Source organism: Symphalangus syndactylus, chromosome 10 (assembly GCF_028878055.3).
Source record: "Symphalangus syndactylus isolate Jambi chromosome 10, NHGRI_mSymSyn1-v2.1_pri, whole genome shotgun sequence".
Classification (NCBI taxonomy): Eukaryota; Metazoa; Chordata; class Mammalia; order Primates; family Hylobatidae; genus Symphalangus; species Symphalangus syndactylus.
In genome coordinates this window covers 64,472,187-64,492,875 of record NC_072432.2, presented here as the reverse complement: position 1 = coordinate 64,492,875, position 20,689 = coordinate 64,472,187, and the positions used below count along the sequence as shown (strand labels likewise).

Genomic DNA, 20,689 nt, shown 5'->3' with positions numbered 1-20,689 from the left:
TCACAGTGTGGGCAAATTCACGCTCTGTCATACTTTCTGAAAATGAAGAACTGTTATACCAAGGTGAATTATTTATAAATCGTGCACTTGCCCAGAAGGGAACAGACTTTTACTATCATAAGAACCCTTCCTTGGTGCTCTTTATCTACGGAATCCAAGACCTTTCAAAAAGGTCTTGGATTCTTTTCTTCAGGACACTAGGACATAAAGCCACCTTTTTATCATTCGTTGAAATTTCTCACTCCATCCCTTTTGCTAGTGATCATGGGTCCTCAGAGGTCGGTCTTGGTGTCCTTGGATAAAGAGCATGAAGCAAGGGTGGCTGAACCAGAGTTTGAACCCAGTTGCTCTTTCCACTAAGCATACAACTTTCCATTAGATAACACCTACCTCCCACCCCAACCAAGCAGCTCCAGTGCACCACTTCCTGGAGCATAAACATACCTTAACTTTACAACTTGAGTGGCCTTGAATAGTGTTCCTACCTGGAATGTGCTGTTCTCTTTCATCTTCCTCTTTTGAAGCCCTCCTATTCCTCAATGCCCTGCTCCAACTGCCTTTGGAAGATTCTGCTCTTATGCCCCCACTGGAATTAATGTCTTAGTACCACTTGTCTATTCTGCTATATAGTCAGTCCTTACATTGCTTTCTTCTTCTGATAGACCAAATTCTTTAAGAACAAGTACTTAGTCTTATCTATTTCTAGATCCCCCACATTACTCAGAAAGTTACTCCATAAATGTTTGTGGAACTGATTTCTATGTGAAGCACGTGTGCCCCTTCACTCTGTTAACATGCATTAGAAAACGAAATCTTTTGAAAAGTTGTAGTATGCCCCCTAAGAGCAGTAACAGTTCCTAGAAACTCTCTAAAATTCTTAGAAAAAGATTTATTATAAATTATCTCCCCAATAAAATGATTGGCTGGCTTATCTTCACCATTATGATAGCATCTGTAATTATCTGAAAAAAAATAATTATGCCATTAAAAGAAAATCATCCATGATCTTGTTCTAACACCTGCCACTCTAGTACTGTATCTGTCACATGGTACTATGATAAAGTTATCTAGAAATAAAAAAGGATACAATTGATAATTCACCAAATTGTGGAGCTTCAGTATTTTAAAAGATGTATATTAAAATTAATTATTTTAAAGATCAAAGAAAACTTTCATCATACTGCGTATTTGATAAGGAACAAATAGGAAGTGTGATGACTCAGGTCTGCCCTGAGGGGATGGGCCATCAGTTGCAAATTGTGGAATTTCCTCTGACATAATAAAAAGATGAGGGTGCATAAATTCTCTAGTGGGGCAATGATATAAGAAGCCACCGGAGCACTCCATAAGGCACAAACTTTCAGAGACAGCAGAGCACACAAGCTTCTAGGACAAGAGCCAGGAAGAAACCACCGGAAGGAACCATCTCACTGTGTGTAAACATGACTTCCAAGCTGGCCGTGGCTCTCTTGGCAGCCTTCCTGATTTCTGCAGCTCTGTGTGAAGGTAAGCACATCTTTTTGACCTACAGAGTTTTCCTATGTCTAAATGTGATCCTCAGATAGCAAAGCTATTCTTGATGTTTTGATAAGGAACATCCTTTTTATTCAGAAACAGAATATAATCTTAGCAGTCAATTAATGTTAAATTGAAGATTTAAAAAAAAACCATATATAACACTTAGGAAAGTATAAAGTTTGATCAATATAGACATTCTGCTTTTATAATTTATACCATGTAGCATGCATATATTTAACATAATTAAGTAATTTACAGTATGTCCTATTGAGAACCATGGTTACCTATATTATGTGTTAATATTGAGTTGAGCAAGGTAACTCAGACAATTCTACTCGTAGTATTTCATTGAAAAGCTCAGACTTGTCATTAATTCCTGTCTGGTTTAAAGATACCCTGATTATAGACCAGGCATGTACAACTTATTTATATATTTCTGTTAATTCTTTCTGAAGGCAATTTCTATGTTGGAGAGTCTTAGCTTGCCTACTATAAATAACACTGTGGTATCACAATTATGCAATATTAACCAATATTGACCAGATAAAAATACCATGAAATGTTGATATTGTACAAAAAGAACTCTAACTCTTTATATAGAAAGTCATTCAATGTTGTCAGTTATGACTGTTTTTTAAAACAAAGAACTAATTGAGGTCAAGGGCTAGGAGAATATTCAGTAATGAGTTTACTAGAAATATGATGCCTTCCACAGTCTCCAAATAATCATATTGGAATTAGAAAGGAAGTAGCTGGCAGAGCTGTGCCTGTTGATAAAATCAATCCTTAATCACTTTTTCCCCCAACAGGTGCAGTTTTGCCAAGGAGTGCTAAAGAACTTAGATGTCAGTGCATAAAGACGTACTCCAAACCTTTCCACCCCAAATTTATCAGAGAACTGAGAGTGATTGAGGCTGGACCACACTGCGCCAATACGGAAATTATGTAAGTACTTTAAAAAAGATTAGATATTTTGTTTTAGCAAACTTAAAATTAAGGAAAGTGGAAATATTTAGGAAAGTTCCAGGTGTTAGGATCACAGTAGTAAATGAAACAAAACAAAATAAAAATATTTGTCTACATGACATTTAAATATGGTAGCTTCCACAACTACTATAAATGTTATTTTGGACTTAGACTTTATGCCTCACTTAAGGAATCATGATCTGAATGGAAAAACTAAATATTAATCTGAACCATTTCTCTCTTATTTCAGTGTAAAGCTTTCCGATGGAAGAGAGCTCTGTCTGGACCCCAAGGAAAACTGGGTGCAGAGGGTTGTGGAGAGGTTTTTGAAGAGGTAAGTTATATATTTTTTAACTTAAATTCTTCATTTATCCTGAGACTTATAACCCAAAGTCAGCCTATAAGTTTCTTTCTGCTGCTAAAAATTGTCATTAGGTATCTGCCTTTTTGGTTAAAAAAACAAATATCATCAACAGTGAGTTTGTTGTACTCATGACCAGAAAGACCATACATAGTTTGCCCAGGAAATTCTGAGTTTAAGCTTGTGTCCTATACTCTTAGTAAAGTTCCTTGTCACTGCCAGTAGTGTCCTGTTTTAGATGATAACTTCTTTGGTCTCCCTATTTATAGTTGAGAATATACAGCATTTCTAACACATGAATGTCAAAGACTATATTGAGTTTTCAAGAACCCTACTTTCCTTCTTATGAAACATAGTTCATCTTTATATTTTTAATTTTATTTTAGGGCTGAGAATCAAAATTCATAAAAAAAATCATCCTCTATGGTATCCAAGAATCAGTGAAGATGCCAGTGAAACTTCAAGCAAATCTACTTCAACACTTCATGTATTGTGTGGGCCTGTTGTAGGGTTGCCAGATAAAATACAAGATTCCTGGTTAAATTTGAATTTCAGTAAACAATGAATAGTTTTTCATTGTACCATGCAATATCCAGAACATACTTATATGTAAAATATTATTTATTTGAATCTACAAAAAACAACAAATAATTTTTAAATATAAGGATTTTTCTAGTATTGCATGGGAGAATATACAAATAGCAAAATCGAGGCCAAGGGCCAAGAGAACATCTGAACTTTAATTTCTGAACTAAATTGATTGGGTTTGCTTTAATATCTAAACTAAATTGATTGGGTTTGCTAGAATGTGATATTTGAAGCATCACATAAAAATGATGGGACAATAAATTTTGCCATAAAGTCAAATTTAGCTGGAAATCCTGGATTTTTTTCTGTTAAATCTGGCAACCCTAGTCTGCTAGCCAGGATCCACAAGTCCTTGTTCCACTGTGCCTTGTTTTCTCCTTTATTTCTAAGTGGAAAAAGTATTAGCCACCATCTTACCACACAGTGATGTTGTGAGGACATGTGGAAGTACTTTAAGATTTTTCATCATAATATAAATTATTTTCAAGTGTAACTTATTTACCTATTTATTATTTATGTATTTATTTAAGCATCAAATATTTGTGCAAGAATTTGGAAAAATAGAAGATGAAGAATCATTGATTGAATAGTTATAAAGATGTTATAGTAAATTTATTTTATTTTAGATATTAAATGATGTTTTATCAGATAAATTTCCATCAGGGTTTTTAGATTAAACAAACAAACAATTGGACACCCACTTAAATTTTCATTTCAGATAAACAACAAATAATTTTTTAGTATAAGTACATTATTGTTTATCTGAAATTTTAATTGAACTAACAATCCTAGTTTGATACTCCCGGTCTTGTCATTGCCAGCTGTGTTGGCAGTGCTTTGTTGAATTACGGAATAATGAGTTAGAACTATTAAAACAGCCAAAACTGCACAGTCAATATTAGTAATTTCTTGCTGGCTGAAACTTGTTTACTATGTACAAATAGATTCTTATATTATTTAAATGATTGCATTTTTTAATACAAGGCTTTATATTTTTAACTTTAAGATGTTTTTATGTGTTCCCCCAATTTTTTTCTGTTTGTATGGAACTGTTTCTGATTGTATGGAAATGTAAAAGTAAATATGAAACATCTAAAATATAATTTGTTGTCAAAGTAATCAAGTGTTTGTCTTTTTTTAAGTTTTAGCTTATTGGGATTTTCTTTGTTTATATTTAAAATTCTACTTTGATTTAGAAAACATAAATGCTTCCCCTTAGCATTTTGTTTATGGAAAATTAAAAACTTTTATTTTTAGAAAACAGAACTCCTTTCCAGAAATGGGTTACAAACAGTAGTGTCCTCCACAGAATGTTGGAAATGTTTTCAACTCCCCACTGTATATGATTTTGCTAATAAGCCTGTCTTCAGATTTCGATTAACCAGTTTGTATGTCTGTATGCTTTAGCATAGCTGGACATTTAAAGAGGAAAGAGAGTACATATTATAAGTTGCTTATCAGTAACTGAGAAGTAAAACTGATATGTGTGAGGCAAAGAAGTTTAAAATATGGTTAAAGCCTAAGCATATTTGCAAACAAATCAAACAATACTCTGAGAAGTAAAAACATAATTATTTAACTAAAAAATTTTAGTGGATAAATTTTATAACAAATTAGACACAGTTGAAAACAAAATTAGAAAACTGGAAAATAGAACCAAAGAACTTTATCTGGAATTCTTATAAGAGAGATAAAGAGGTAGAAATTTGGAAAAAGAAGTCGAAAGTCATAGAGGATACAGGTGTAAGCTCTTATAGATGTCTAATTGGATTGTCACAAGCAGAAGAGGGAGGAAAGGGTCAGAGACAACATTTGAAATGACAGTGGCAAAAATCTTTCTGGAAATGATGCAAAATAACAATCGATGTTTCAAAAAATCCAATGTATCAACATTTACTTTTATATTCCTAATCAAAAAACAGGGATTTTAGAAATTTTACATTTATCCACCTTCTAGCTCATATGCTATTGTTGCTGGGTATTTTAAGTTCACTTCTTTTTAAGAGCTCCACAAGTCTGCTTGTATGTAGGTATGTAGATTTACCCGAATATTTATCAATTCATTTGTTTTCCATTCTTTCTCATATTATGTCTCAGGCCTTTTATACCAGTTTCTTTCTGCCACAAAGACATCCTTAGAATTTAGTTTAGTGATGATCTGCTGAAGACAAATTTTCTCATTGGTTGTCCAAAGGAAGCTTAATTCCAAGTTTATTCTTGAGAGGTATTTTTGCTGGCATATGTTCAGTTTGTCAGAATATTTGTCAATTATAAACTTCTGTGCACTTAATAAAAGAATATCAAAAATATATAATGTATACATTCTTATAACTAGAAGGAACAGGCAACACATAAATAGACCATCGCAATAGGAGACTTACAATAAACTCTTAGTAATTGATTGTCCAAGCAGACAGAAAGCAACATGGGCTTAGCAAATTTTAACAGCACATTATCAAGCCTGACCTAAGAGATACGTGTAAGACATGGTGGATAACAACTTTAGGACATACATTGTTGTGTAAGTCCCCATTGACAGCACCGGCTTCATAATTTGAAGAGTGTAATGCAAAATAAAAATGTAGGAACTTGTGTTCAAAAATTACTAAAAATGTAATAGTAACAGCTGTGATAGCAAATCAATAACACATGCATGGGACCCTTCTGAACATGAGCCCTGTACAAGTATACAAGTCACACACCCATGAAGCAGACCCTGCCCATATAATATTTATGAAATTTATCACATTCTGAGGCATAAAACAAGTCTCAACAAATTTCAAAGAATTGATGTTATATAGAGCACATCATCCGAATATTTTTCAATTAATTTATAATTCAACCACAAAAATATAAGCACTAAAAAGCCCACATGTTTGGAAAACAATAAACACTTCTAAATAAATTGTCTGTGTAAAGAAAATCAGAATGAAAATTCAAAAATTTTTAGAACACAATTATATAAATATTGCATATCGAAACATGTGTGCAATCGATAGAGTAATGGCATTCCAAGAGATGTTCATGCTCTAACCCGTGAAATCTTTGAATATGTTACCTTACACAGCCAGAGATTTTGCAGGTGTGATTATGTTAAAGATTTCAAGATTGGAAATTATCCAGGAGTATCTGTGTGGGCCTGATGTAATTGATATCATCATAAGGTTCTTCATAAAAGCAAGGCAAGATGGTCAGATACAGAGAAAGAGATGCGATCATGGAAGAAAAGAAGTGTTACCGGGAAAAGCCCAGGCGTCAAGGAATACAGGTGCCTTTAGAAGCTGGAAAGGCAAGGAAATGGATTCTCTCCTAGAGGCTCCAGAAAGAACATAACATATCTATACTTTTGACCTTCAGAATCCTAAGATTTATAATAATAAATTGGTAGTGTTTTATGCCACAAAGTTTATGGTAACTTTCTTTAGCAGCAATAGAAAACATAAAATGTTTAATGAAATCAATTTAATATTACTAGTAAGTATTTTATACTTACAACTGTAATAATTATATTAGAAAAAATGAATAAGGATAGTAAAATAATAAAAATAGAAAAGTAATAAAGAAATGAGCAAACCATTAATAAATCAACAGAGGATTTACACAAGTTGGTTGTTTTGAAAGATTAATAAAATTGATAAAATTGAATTGAAAATAAAACAAACTATGATTAACGGCACCAAATTTGAAAAGAGATTAATGGACATATTTCTACAATATCGTATTTCCAAATCTAACTCAAGAATTTAAAAAAATCTATAGAATTCAATAACAATAAAGGACATATTAATCAATATTTTAAAATATTTCTACTAAGAAAAAAATAAGCCACACAATTTTATCAGAACTCATTCATAAAAACACATTACAAAAATTTTTAAAGAACACAGTATTAAGACAAAAACAACATTTAAAGATTTTAATACATCATAACAAAGAAATGCAACTTGAATAACTGAATACAACTTAAATAACTGAAGATCAGTTAATGAAATTCACAAACATTGACAAATGATATTAAGGTAGTAAACGAGAAAAAACTTGATCATCTCAATGGATTCAGAAATAACCTGGGATATGACTTAACATCCAATCATTTTAAAGAAAAAAAAAACCTCTAGGAATGAGAGGTAACTACTTTAAACCTATAAAAGTTACAATAAAACAAACAAAAATCACAGCATACTCAAGATTTAAGAGTTAATTTAAAAATAGTAATATATACAATTGAAGCAAAACAGTTTCCATTATCACCACTTCCATTCAATTTTTTATTGAAAGTACTGGGCAATGCAGGAAGATAGGAACAAAGATATTAAAAAGTAACAATTGGGAAAGAAAAAAATAAAAGGTAGAACTCAAAAGACTATATAAAGATAATTGATTAACTTTAAAAAATTTTGCTGGGTATGAAAACAATTTATAAAAACAAATTGCTTCTCTGTACACCAGGAACAATTAGAAAAGGCAGCTTAAAGCATACTATATAAACTAGCATCATCATTTAAATCAACAGGAAATAAATCTAACAAAGCTGTGTAAGAAATGTGTGAAGAATATTATTATACTTTATTAAACCACCAAGATTGGAGATCATCCTATAAAAACCCTAGAAGACAACTTAGGCAATACCATCCTGGACATAGGAGTGGGCAAAGATTTCATGACAAAGATAACAAAAGCAGTCTCAACGAAAGCAAATGTTGACAAATGATATCTAATTAAACTTAAGAGCTTCTTTGCAGCAAGAGAAATTATCAACAGAGTAGACAGATAACCTACAAGATGAGAGAAAATATTTGCATCTGACAAAGGTCTAGTATCCAGTATTTATAAGGAATTTAAACAAATTTATGAGAAAAAAACATTAAAAAATGGGCAAAGGACATGAACAGATTCTTTACAAAAGAAGACATACTTGTGGCCAAGAAGCCATACAATAAGAAGATCAACATCACTGATCATTAGAGAAACGCAAATCACAAACAAAATGAGATACCATCTCACATCAGTCAGAATGGCTATTATTAAAAAATCAAAAAACAGATGCTGATGACATTGTGGAGAAAAAATGATGCTTATATACTGTTGGTGGGACTGTACATTAGTTCAATCACTGTGAAAAGCAGTATGGCGATTCCTTGAAGAGATAAAAGCAGAACTACCATTTGACCCAGAAATCTCATTACTGCATATATACCCAGAGTAATATATAAATCATTCCACCATAAAGACACATGCATGTATATATTCATTGCAGCACTATTCACAAGAGCAAAGACATGGAATCAACCTAAATGCCCATCAAAGATAGACTGGATAAAGAAAATATGGTACATGTACACCACAAAATACTATGCACCCATAAAATAGAACAAGATTATGTCTTTTGCAGGAATGTGGATGGAGCTGGAGGCTATTATCCTCAGCAAACTAACGAAGAAACAGGAAACCAAACACTGCAGGTTCTTACTTATACGTGGAAGCTGAATTATGAGAACTCATGAACACGAAGGGAACAACAGATATGGGGTCTACTTGAGGGTGGAGGGTGGGAGGAGGGAGAGGAGCAGAAAAGGTAATTATTAGGTACTGGGCTTAATACCTGGGTGATGAAATAATCTGTATAACAAACCCCCATGACAGGAGTTCACCTATGTAACAAACCTGCCCACGTCCCCTGGAACCTAAAATTACAAAAAGTCATCAAAAGAAACTTAAAAATAAGGTAAATATAACATGTTGCATGAATTGGAAATAAATCTTGTAAAACAGATGTCACTTATTTCCCAATTAATTTACAGATCCAATGCAGTTCTAATATAATTTCCAAAATCTATGTATGTAACTTGTCAAGACGATTTTAAAATTTGTCTTGAAGTGAAAGGTTCAAGAATATCTGAGACATCTTTGAAGAAGAACAAGTTGAGACACACTCTTATTAAAGCATTGGGGTCTCATTCCCAGTAGCCTTTAGAGAAGATTATAGCTGTTAGCCTTGATGGAAAGAGTTAGACCTGGTGGCTTATTGAATTGATTCAAAGCCAATCAATCTATGTGAAAACATTGGTATTAGTAAGACATCTAAAGACTGCAAGGAAGACATAGGCTGGGATACTTTCATTAATCAGGTTTGCATATTCCAGATGATCTGAAGTCACAAAGGTTTCCCTCTTTCTTTCATATTTAGAAAATATGCTATAGGACATTTAGAGTGAGGAAGAAAGTCTTCTCTTATTTCCTCACTAGTTAGTTCACATTGCAACCTGCTTTTCCTATGTCATTTAGCTTCTTACAATTGCTCTGGGTACCTATAGTTGCTATTATCTCTCTGGTCTCTTTTATAACTCCCAGTGCATATTAACACATAGGTATTCAGCATAATAGAATCAATGCAAGATTTAAAAGTGACGCACCAGCAAGAACCAACTGAAAATTCTACCTGGTACTCACTGTTTAGAAACAACTTCATTGTTTCTCTTTAGAAGAGGATTTTTTCCTGCCTATATTTCTTCTCTCGCTATGCTGTGAGGCTTCTTTTTCTTCAGAGTTCTGCCTAAACTTCATTTCCTTATTCTCCTCTTCAAATTCAAGATCCCTTGTCCCACTCCCATTTTTTAGTTTCTCGTCTTGTGTATCTCATTGATAAGTAAATAAAACAGATAGAAATAAGTAAGTTTAATAAAATATTGCTAGGAGATGTACCAAAGTTCTTTTCGTGAAAGTTGATCATATGAATTGGATCATTTTTAAAACAGAGTCGGGAGGCCGGGGAGGGGGCAGGGTGGGGGGAAAGCACTCAGCACAAAACATTGCTCAAAAGATGTAATTCTCTGCAAGCTGGGCAGCTAAAGCTGCCTGCTATAACCTGAAACCAGTTTGATCTAACAACTGCTGAAACCTGCTGAAACTCTCTGACTAGTTTTGCCCACTGCTGTCACTTACCTATCAGAGTTTGCTAGAACCTTAAAATCTTACTAGCTAATGAAATTTCTCAAAGAGCAATATGTAACATTTTCCCATTTCATAAAATCTTGAACCTTCTCCTTGTTATCCAGAAAGCACACTTTCACTTGTACTAAAGAGCATGCCTCCCCAATCTATAGATTTAAAAAAATAAAATAAAAAATAAAGCTCTACTCCTTTCCCTCTACAGATCTCATGGTCTTTGGTTAACATTTGGAAGCAGGCAAGCAGGGGTTATCTAATCTAACTAGCCTAGACTTCCATGAGAACATTTGGAGTCTGAAGCATGAGTAGGAGTTAGCCACACAAAGGGAAGAAGGATGTGTAGGAAAGAAATCTAGACAGTGAGAAAAAGTAATCTGTAGGCAAGAGCTTGACATGATTTAAGAAGTGAAAGAATTTCAATATGACTAGAGTTTGGCATGAAACAGAACAAGTGCTAACAGCTAAAGCTAAGACAATAAACAATACATTGCTCTAAAGGGCTTAGAGTTAGAATGGAAAACTAGTGCATTCCAATTTGCCTCGTTTTAAGTTGTGAATACTACATGCCATTCTTCCTCCAAGGTGTTTCCAGTTGGAAGTGGGAGGCCACAAAAGCAACCTAAAGTGTTTAATCTTAGAAACTTCTTGGTGCCATTTGGAGATTGAATCAAAGAACTAACTTCTGACTCTAAACAAAATCTCTTATGTGAGGTTTTAACATCGTATTAATATCATCAGTATCTAACCCTAAAAGCAAAGTGAGAATATCTGTACCAATTCAGTGTATCTTAATAATGAATACTTTTAAGCACTACCTCTCAATTCCATCTTTATCACCTTTAAAATATGCCAGATGATTTCTTTACTCTCTCGTCTATATTGTCACTGTCTACAAGACAGTGAAATATTCTATCTAAAAGGCAATCAAGTAGGTCAAATTGAAAATGTGCCATCATGTAAATAAGCCAAAAAAAGGAAAAATGAAAAAGAGAAAGAGAGGGAGAATGTGAGCATATGAGTGAAAGAGAAAGAAAAGTCAAGCAATTTGCTGAATTAAAATTTTTTGCTTTATTTTTCTTCAGTGATAATAGTAATGTATATAGATGTATATAGATAGTTGTATATGTATAGTTATGTATACAAATATGTATTTATTTGTATAGACCCAGCCTTAGAAACAAACTACATGAAAGATATATTATCACATACCTTTGATCCATTTGTGTGATCTTCAAATTACTTGTCTAATTTTACTGAATAGAAGCATGAATTTAAATATACAGAAACACACAAAATAAAAGATATATAAAGATAATAAAGTGTTCACCCTAAAATTGCATTACATGTAAAATACCATAATACATATGTTGTACATACTACATACAAAATCAAGAATTTTCATAAATGCCATTGTTTTGCTAGAAATGCATCCAGAAATAGATTCATCAGTTGAAGTACCTAAGCAAAAATATTTTATTTTCAAGATTTTGTTAAATCAGTAGTTATTTTTTATTACATCTATTTTTACATTCAGTTTATATTTCAAAACTTGAGAAGGATAAAATATTATTTTGCTTTTGGCTTGTGATAATAATACAGCAAGTGAAAATGGCTTAGGAATGTACTAACTCTGCAATAACAACAAAAAGTCTAAGAAACCAGCCATTTCTCCCTTACTCACTTTAAAAGACGTCCAGATAGCAATTGTCTCAAGTTTGGTAACCATCAGCTGAGTTTGCTGAAAACACAGACAACAAATAGAAACTTTTCCAATGCATCAGAGTAAATCAACAATTCCATCTCACGAGATTTTCAAAACCGATAATCAAGAATCCTCTAAATGATTACTTAAGTCAAAGAATCCAGCTCTTACAATGGATGGAGAAAGAGGGATTTCTGTGTACTTTGCATTCCATAAAAATTAAATTAAATAGATACACAAGGTACCTCTTGAAAAACAAAGATATGAAAACATTCACAGAAGTTTCCAACCAAAGTTTGTTTCAGATATATCTGGATGAATGTTCCAATAACTTTGTAAAAGATTATAGTGCAACAGATGAGAATAAACTTAAAGTATCAAGCAATTCTATTTCATAGGGGATAGTTTACCTTACATTTTAATCGTGTTATGGTATGAGTCCACTATTTAGAGAGTGGACTCACTAATTAGATCCTAATTTAATCTGCCATTCACTGAATGCTACTTTGCCTTTACACTTACATTTTTAGTGTTCCTCTAAATGAAGCATTTGTGGGGAAAATATTCTATAAGTAAATACTTCTGCCTAGATTTATTTTTTCTATATGCTTCCAAAGGTATCCACTACGCCTCTTACAGGAATCCCATTTTGAAACATGTTATTAAAGAGACAACTCATTTCTAGTCACTTCTCTGTAGGTCTCCAGCAGCTCTGCTATGACGTAGGTGAATCATCCTCCTCCCCAACTTGTTTTATTTTCCTTAGTATGTGCTAGTCACGTTTTGTGAAAAACTCATTCCTAAACTTCCTTGTTTAGGAAACAAGAAATATTTTGTTATTATTGAGCTCATTGAAAAATTTCTGAATATTAAAAAATATCATATTCCAAGATCTTTTTGTAAATCTTAAATGAGCCTTAGAGTTGGTGAAGGATATTTGTAAAATATAATGCTTTATTTTGAAGAGAGAGGAAAATCTCAGCATTTTCTTTCTTTTCCTATCTTCCTGACCCATCTTATCCATCTTATGTTGTGGGTTAGTTTTAGAGGCTTCTGTGCAGCTATGAAAAGGACTATGAATTCTACTTCTAAGTCCCTTTTCTAGCACTAAATTTCTTCCCAAAATAATCTTTCTAATCTCCTAGTTAACTAAGATCGTCTCATTTTTCCTTATCTCAAAATGGAGAGAAGAGTTAGTAGTAATATGTACTGAGTAAAATTTGTTATATATTTCACACGTAATGTCACATAGATTCTATACAAACTGTTTGTGTGTGTTTCCATCTATATCCTTCCTATTATCTAAATCTTTTAAAACCTTGTGTTTATTCATATATTTTTAATTGATACATAAAATCGCATGTATTTACCATGCACGGTGTGATGGGTTTTTTGACCCCTCACTTTACAGTGAGAAAAACTACATGACTCAGATTTTAAATGTGGTGTACTCCATGTGGTATATATTGGGAATAGAATAAATGCCATTTTTGCACTTGATTTCCATGTAACATAGTACATTAGCTTTTAAAGATTTAACTTTTGAATATTTGACTGCTGAAAAATCTATGGCATGTAAAGGTATTATGGGTTCACAATTCTGATGCTGCTATACATGTATTCTAAACATTTTAATTGAACAATTGATGGCTAATGGTAGGAGCCGGGTTTCTCACTGTTACTCTAAGCATTTTCAGATAAGCAAGGAGGGGAAGATAAAATGATTCCAGTAATGAACTAGAGTTGGAGACATCAGTATGAATTCATGGTTAGTTTAATATAGATACAGATAGATACATATAGAAATATTTATAGATATGTGTATATAATTGGGTTAGTATGCGCACATATATTTCTTTCCTTTGTTATCGGAGAGGGCTTAGAAGTAATAGCACTCCAGTGGCAACAAGCACAACTAGAACCCAAATCTTGGTTTCTAAAATCGTTTTCCAGTGAAATGAATGAATGAGGGGCTTTTGAAGAAATGAGTGTAGCTGAGTATAGGACTGAGGCAAGAAATCTACAAGATGATCCATGAGCATCTTCTAGTGCCAGAAAATAAGGGAGTGTCCCCATCCCCATTAAAAAATTGATGATGGTATGTCAAAGAGGACCAGGAGCTAACTGAAGCTAGAATGATGGCCAAAGCTGGAACAACTTGAGAACAAAATGAAGTAGTACTATAACCCAAAATGTAAAGTAAATATTCATGAGTCCAAATGGAGCTAAATAAATGATTGAATAAATAAATAAATTATTATGAAGCGACTAAAATTTGCAGTCTCATTTACCATGCAAAATAATTCCAAATAATTTCTGTGATATGCTCCCTTTAGGAGGTGGAGTATAACTATGCACTGCAGAAGTATGGGCTGAGCCTAGTGACTTAACTCCAATGACTAAGGTATGGAAAGGGAAGGAAGAAGAGTAGTTTTATAGTAGAGAAACCTGAAAAATACTGCCTGACCATGTGATCAAAGTCAATATCATCAATGATAAACCATGTTGGTAGTATGTACAGATAAATTTCAATGGGGAGGTATTCTACAAAATACCTGAGTAGTGCTCCTCAAAACTGTCAAGGTCATCTAATACAAGGAAATTCTGAGAAACTGTTACAACTAAGTGGAGCCTAAGGAGACATGACAACTTAATGTAATGTGGCATCCTGGATTGATCCTAGACCATAAAAAGCCATTTGGTAAAACTATGAAAATCTATGTATGGACTTTAATCAATAATAATGTATCAATATTGATTCATTAGTTGTAACAAATTTACCCTACTAATGTAAATGTGACTAACAGTAGAAACTGGGTGGTGATATATAAAAACTGTAATAATTTCTCAATTTTTCTGTAAATCTAAAACTGCCTTTCAAAAAGTCTATTTTTTTAAGTGGGCATATGAGACAAAAAAAGATCACAGTGTGTAGTAATTTGCAAGTTTCTGCCATAACGATAACACTGGTACGTGGGCTATGATGGTGATGTGGGGGGAGCATGCGCCTTCGGTAGTGACAGTGCCAAACTTATCACCACGTACATTGGTACAGCTTTGTCTTCCCTTCCTTGAGATCTGTTACTAGAGTATGCTGGTCTTTGAGAACTTGTCCAATCTGTGGATCTATTTTTTAAAAAATGTCAAAGGTCCATCCACCATAGTAATATAATCATATTCAGGAACCAAGCATATTAGAAAAAAGTATGTAGCAGCTCAGGACCATCAGCAGAAGGTGGTAGAGATTGTGGTGAACTAGACAACACATGGTCTGCTTTGTCTCCTAATAATTCAGAATATCTTACAACCCAGAACTTGGCAAGCCAAATTCTGCTGAATGCCAGTGTGGACCACCATCCTCCTAAGAGGAATTTTGTTTCATCTGCTATAGTAAACTCTGACATCACAGGTATTCCACTTTTAATTAAGTTCGTAGTTCCATTTGTGGCTACTTTCCTTCAATTAGGGTTGGATAATCAATGTTGAACCATATGTATCATATACCATGTTTTAACTTTCTTGTATCTGGGATGATGGAGAATTGGGAAATATAACAATGCTATTCAATAAATATGATTCAAAAGCTAAATTGTTCTTCAATTTTACATTATGCCCGATTGAAAAGAAATTCAGCAAAACAGATACTAAAAGAAATCAAAGGAATAAATTGTTAGTCACTGCCTCATTTCTACTACGTTCCTCCAGCCACCTGTAATTGGCTTAATAGGTGGGCTAAACCTGAGCTTGAGTCTGCCCAAGTTCTTGAGCTAACAGTGGCAGGAAAATGAAACGACAAACACTAAATCAGACTCCCTCAAAACCAGGTTCCACCAACCTAGTCAGTGGCCTGCTGAGCTTCTGGAACCTTACAACATTTTCTTGCCTTGCACTCTGTTTTGGCAACCGAAGCTTCTCACTATTTCTTGTTTCTTCCTAACTACATGACCCGATGTATTCTTTAGATGTGATAACTGGGGTTGGGTTTCTGGTGTTGACCCTTGGCTCCCCTCCTTGACTGTTAGCTGTACTTGCCCCTTGCACTGTGTCTTCCTCTGACTGTTCGGAATGACCTCTAGTCTATTTCTAACATAATTTCAAGGTCTTCTATTTAGCCCTAAAAACAAGAAACTTGGCATCCTGACTCACGGATATTCTGGAAGGGTTATATGTTAAATAGACATAGGAAAGGTATATTGAAGGGAATTTGGATAAGATAAAGTGGATTCCCAACTTGGGGAGCACAAGTCTGAATTCAAACCTACCCTATCCATGTTTTTTTACCCTTTTTTATCCAGGTTAGAAAATTTTTATATAATTTTAAAGCTCTCTGTCTTTCTATCTGTCTGTCATCACCTGCATTGCCTATTGTTTTAAACTTTTGAAAAATACTATAGTAAAATATACATAACAGCATTTATGATTTTAATGATTTTTAGATTTATAGTTTAGTGGGCATTAAGTATATTCACGCTGTTGTGCAACTATCACCACCAACCATCTCTAGAAACTTTTTATCTTCCCAAATTGAAACTCTGTACCCATTAGACAATAACTGTTTACTCCTTTCTTTCCCAGCCCCTGACAACTGCCATTCTATTTCTCTGTAGGTAAGAATTTGACTACTTTAGACACTTAATGAAGTGGAATCATATAATATTTGTCCTTTTGTGACTGGCATATTTCACCTTGCATAATGTCTTCAAGGTTTATTCATATTGTAGTTTGTGTTTGAATTTCCTGCCTTATTAAGGCTGACTAATATGGCACTGTATATATATATATATATATATATATACACACACACACACGCATATACTGTGTGTGTATATATGTATATATTGCACTGTGTATATATATATATATATATATATATAAACAACCCAAGTGTTCATTGATGTATAAATAGACAACGTATGGAGTGTGTGTACATATATATATATATATATGTACACACAATATACCACATATATATACCATATATATACCATATGTATATACCATATATATATATACACACACACCCCATATATACATATATATACACACCATATATATACACACCATATATATATCATATATATACCATATATACACACACACACACCATATATATACACACACACACACACATATATGCTATATATATGGTGTATATACACACACACACATATATATCTATATATGCACACACCGTATGTTGTCTATTGATCCATCGATGAACATTAGGGTTGTTTTCACCTTTTGGCTATTGTGAATAATGTTGCTATGTTCATTGGTGTCCAAATGTCTGAGTCCCTGCTTTCAATTATGTTGGGGTACACCTAGAAGTGAAATTACTAGTTCTTATGGTAATTCTTTTTTTTGAGGAACTATCATACTTTTCCACAGATGCTGCATCATTTTACATTCCCGCCAGCAATACACAAGAGTTCCAATTTCTCCCTCCACATTGTCACCAACACTTGCTATTTTCTGGATTTGTATTTGTTTGTTTTGTTTATTACTTTGTTTTCTAATAGGCATCCCAAGGATATTGAGGTGTTATCTCAAGGTAGTTTTAATTTGAATTTCCATAGTGTTTAATGATGTTGGGGCAACTTTACTGTTTATATTGGTCATCTGTATATCTTCTTTGGGGAAATATCTATCCATGTCTTTTGCCCATTTAAAAAAATCTGGTTGTTTTTATTGCTGTTAAGTTGTAGGACTTTTTAATATATTCTGGATAATAACCACTTATCAGATGCATGATTTGAAAATATTTTCTTCTATTCCATAGGTTGCTGTGATAATGTCCTTTGATGCACAAAAGTATTATATAAATTTACTCTGTTGATAGTGTTCTTTGATGCACAAAAGTATTTAATTTTGATACAGTCCAATTTACTCCCTTTTTTTTCTTTTTTGTTGTCTGTGATTTTGGTGCCATATGTGTTAAGTATTAGATCTTTCTCCAATATGATCTGCAGAATTTATACTGTCTTATGTTCTAGACTTTAAGGAAAATGTATTTTTATGAGGATTAAAATATTGAGAAACAAAATGCAAGGAGTTCCAGGATTCATCCGGGGATTGTTCCCTTGCTCATGGGTGCTTGTTATGTGATTCAAGTACCAGTAGCTTGTAAGAAAAAGACACAATTACTAAATAAGCCCTCTGAGGAAATGCAAAGTTCCCTGTCTCTCCTGAAATTCCCCTGCCAGGAATTATTGGATGTGGATTGTTACAGAAAGAAGGATAGTATGGTTAAAAATATTGCTATAAAAAAATTTTATGTTATATAAAAATTCAAAAATATTACCATTCTGAGTGAGCTTGGAATGTATCATTTCCTAATTCCATGGTGCCAGTCATGAGACCTTTAAATCCTCCCAAGATTCCGTATTGCTGACCAGTTTTCATCCTTCTAAAAGGATGGAAATTTCTCTAAAAGTCTAAGGAGGCCACAGCCACTGGGGATATATGCTGCTCATAGCAACAAGAGTTATTTTTTATTTTTAATTTTCCTGTAAAAATAGTAAGTAAATAATGCCAGATAACATATGCAAAAACTGAATTAATGAAAAGAGTTAGTGGCAAAGATGCTTTACATATACATTTTTCTTATTTTCGTACATGTAAGTATTTACTTTTCTAAAAGGTAGTAATGCCTTTGTCACCAAGTCTGGTTCCAAAATCAGCCCCCTCTCTATTACACCACAGAATCTTGCCGGAATAATTCAAATCAATTTCATAGGAATTCATCAACAAACATCTATTTATCTTTGTGCTGGAAACTTCAAGCAAATGCATCTTTTTGGGATTTTGCCAAGCATTGAATCATGAAAATACAGAGTTGGAACTCAAAAAGTTACAAATCATTTGTGTCTCACTTGGGAAGAGTGACATGTGTTAGACTGATAACATAGTTCTTCCTACATGGTTGTGAAAATTCTCTCCAAGCACGTAGTCTGCGTCTACTCCAGTAATAAAGGTAATTGTTTGGAAAAACCTGTTGAGACCAGTGCAGAGCTTAGTCTATAATAATTTGACTGATTGCATATCTTATAGCCCTGGGTCTTGAAACTAAGTTGTACTACCATGAGAAACACCTACACGTCCCCAGTTTTAAAAAATTTTTTAAAATTCCTTCCTTCCTTCCTTCCTTCCTTCCTTCCTTCCTTCCTTCCTTCCCCTTCCTTCCTTCCTTTTCTTGGCTGTTTCTGGCCAAAATGCAGAATTTGCATTTGCCAATCTGAAATCAAATCATATAGAATTAGAAATCAGTTGGATGCTAAGAAAAAGCAGAACTGGGGCACTTTATGAGATTTCAAAGACTGATATCTGAAAGTCTTTAAATTCTGTAGATAAAATTCCAGTGAAAAGGATGATAGTATCCATGATTCCAGGTTCTACTGCTATCCAATTTAAGAAATTCAAGTGAATTTCAGTCCTTTTGGAAACAAAGCTGGATGCATTTACTGTACACATGGCTAATTTTACACTCTGATAGCAAAAAACTCAAGCAGCTTGACTGGAAACAGAAATCACTTGTAAAACCAACAGTATTGGGAACCACCTGGATGATTCTCTTGTCTTAGTAAGCCTGAGGGCAAAAGAGTAGTATAAATACAGCATTTCTGCTACCCTGTGTTTGGTAGCTAAACTATTATTCTCTTTATTTATTTATCCTATTATAATATTTGTGACTCAAAGAAAGGGTAGAACTTAATTAAAGAGAAAAATTAGAATCAATAGCAATGACTTTCCATGGTATGATGGTTCAGAAACAAAGGCATTAGAAATCCATCTGCTATGGTTTGAATAATTGTCCCGTCTAAGACTTATGTTGGGCCGGGCGTGGTGGCTTATGCCTGTAATCCCAGCACTTTGGGAGGCTGAGGAGGGAAGAACACCTGAGGTCAGGAGTTCGAGACCAGCCTGGTCAACATGGTAAAACCACGCCTCTACTAAAAATACAAAAATTAGCCAGGCATGGTGGCAGGCACCTGCAATCCCAGCTACTTGGGAGGCTGAGACAGAATTGTTTGAACCTGGGAGGCAGAGGATGCAAAGAGCAAAACTCCTTCTAAAAAAAAAAAAAAGAAACTTATTTTGAAATGTAATCCCCAGTGTGGCAATATTGAGAAGTGGGGTTTTTAAGAAGTGATTGGGTAACACGGCTGGGCGCGGTAGCTCACGACTGTAATCCCAGCCCTTTGGGCAGCCGAGGCAAGATCACCTGAGGTCAGGAGTTCAAGACCAGCCTGTCCAACATGGTGAAACCATGTCTCTACTACTAATAAAAAATTAGCTGAGCATGGTGGCACATGCCTGTAGTCCCAGCTATTTGGGAGTCTGAGGCAGGAGAATCACTGCAACCTGGGAAGCGGAGGTTGTAGTGAGCCGAACTCACACCACTGCACTCCAGCCTGGGTGACAAAGTGAGACTCCATCTCAAAAAAAAAAAAAAAAAGAAGTGATTGGGTAATTGGGTAATGAGAGTTCTGCCCTCATGAATGGATTAATCCACTAATGAATTAATTGATTGATTAATGGATTAATGGATTAATTGGTTATTATGGGACTGGGACTGGTGGCTTTAGATGAGCAAGAGGGACTAGAGC

General features: G+C 33.9%; 1 protein-coding gene across 1 annotated transcript; it reads left to right on the top strand.

Annotated features, from left to right (window-relative positions):
• The first annotated feature begins 1,286 nt into the window (after positions 1-1,286).
• On the top strand, positions 1,287-4,552 carry CXCL8 (C-X-C motif chemokine ligand 8). The gene is made up of 4 exons (XM_055296223.2): positions 1,287-1,506; positions 2,328-2,463; positions 2,735-2,818; positions 3,232-4,552. Exons 1-4 carry the CDS (start codon positions 1,443-1,445, stop codon positions 3,251-3,253), a joined length of 306 nt encoding a protein of 101 aa, XP_055152198.1. The 5' UTR covers positions 1,287-1,442; the 3' UTR covers positions 3,254-4,552.
• The last annotated feature ends 16,137 nt before the right edge of the window (positions 4,553-20,689 follow it).

What these genes read in the sequence shown, in the direction of transcription:
- CXCL8 (XM_055296223.2), top strand. Translation starts at nt 1,443, where the DNA reads ATGACTTCCAAGCTGGCCGTGGCTCTCTTGGCAGCCTTCCTGATTTCT. An exon ending in TTCTGCAGCTCTGTGTGAAG is followed by an intron (nt 1,507 to 2,327) that starts GTAAGCACATCT and finishes TTCCCCCAACAG; the next exon opens with GTGCAGTTTTGCCAAGGAGT. An exon ending in TGCGCCAATACGGAAATTAT is followed by an intron (nt 2,464 to 2,734) that starts GTAAGTACTTTA and finishes CTCTTATTTCAG; the next exon opens with TGTAAAGCTTTCCGATGGAA.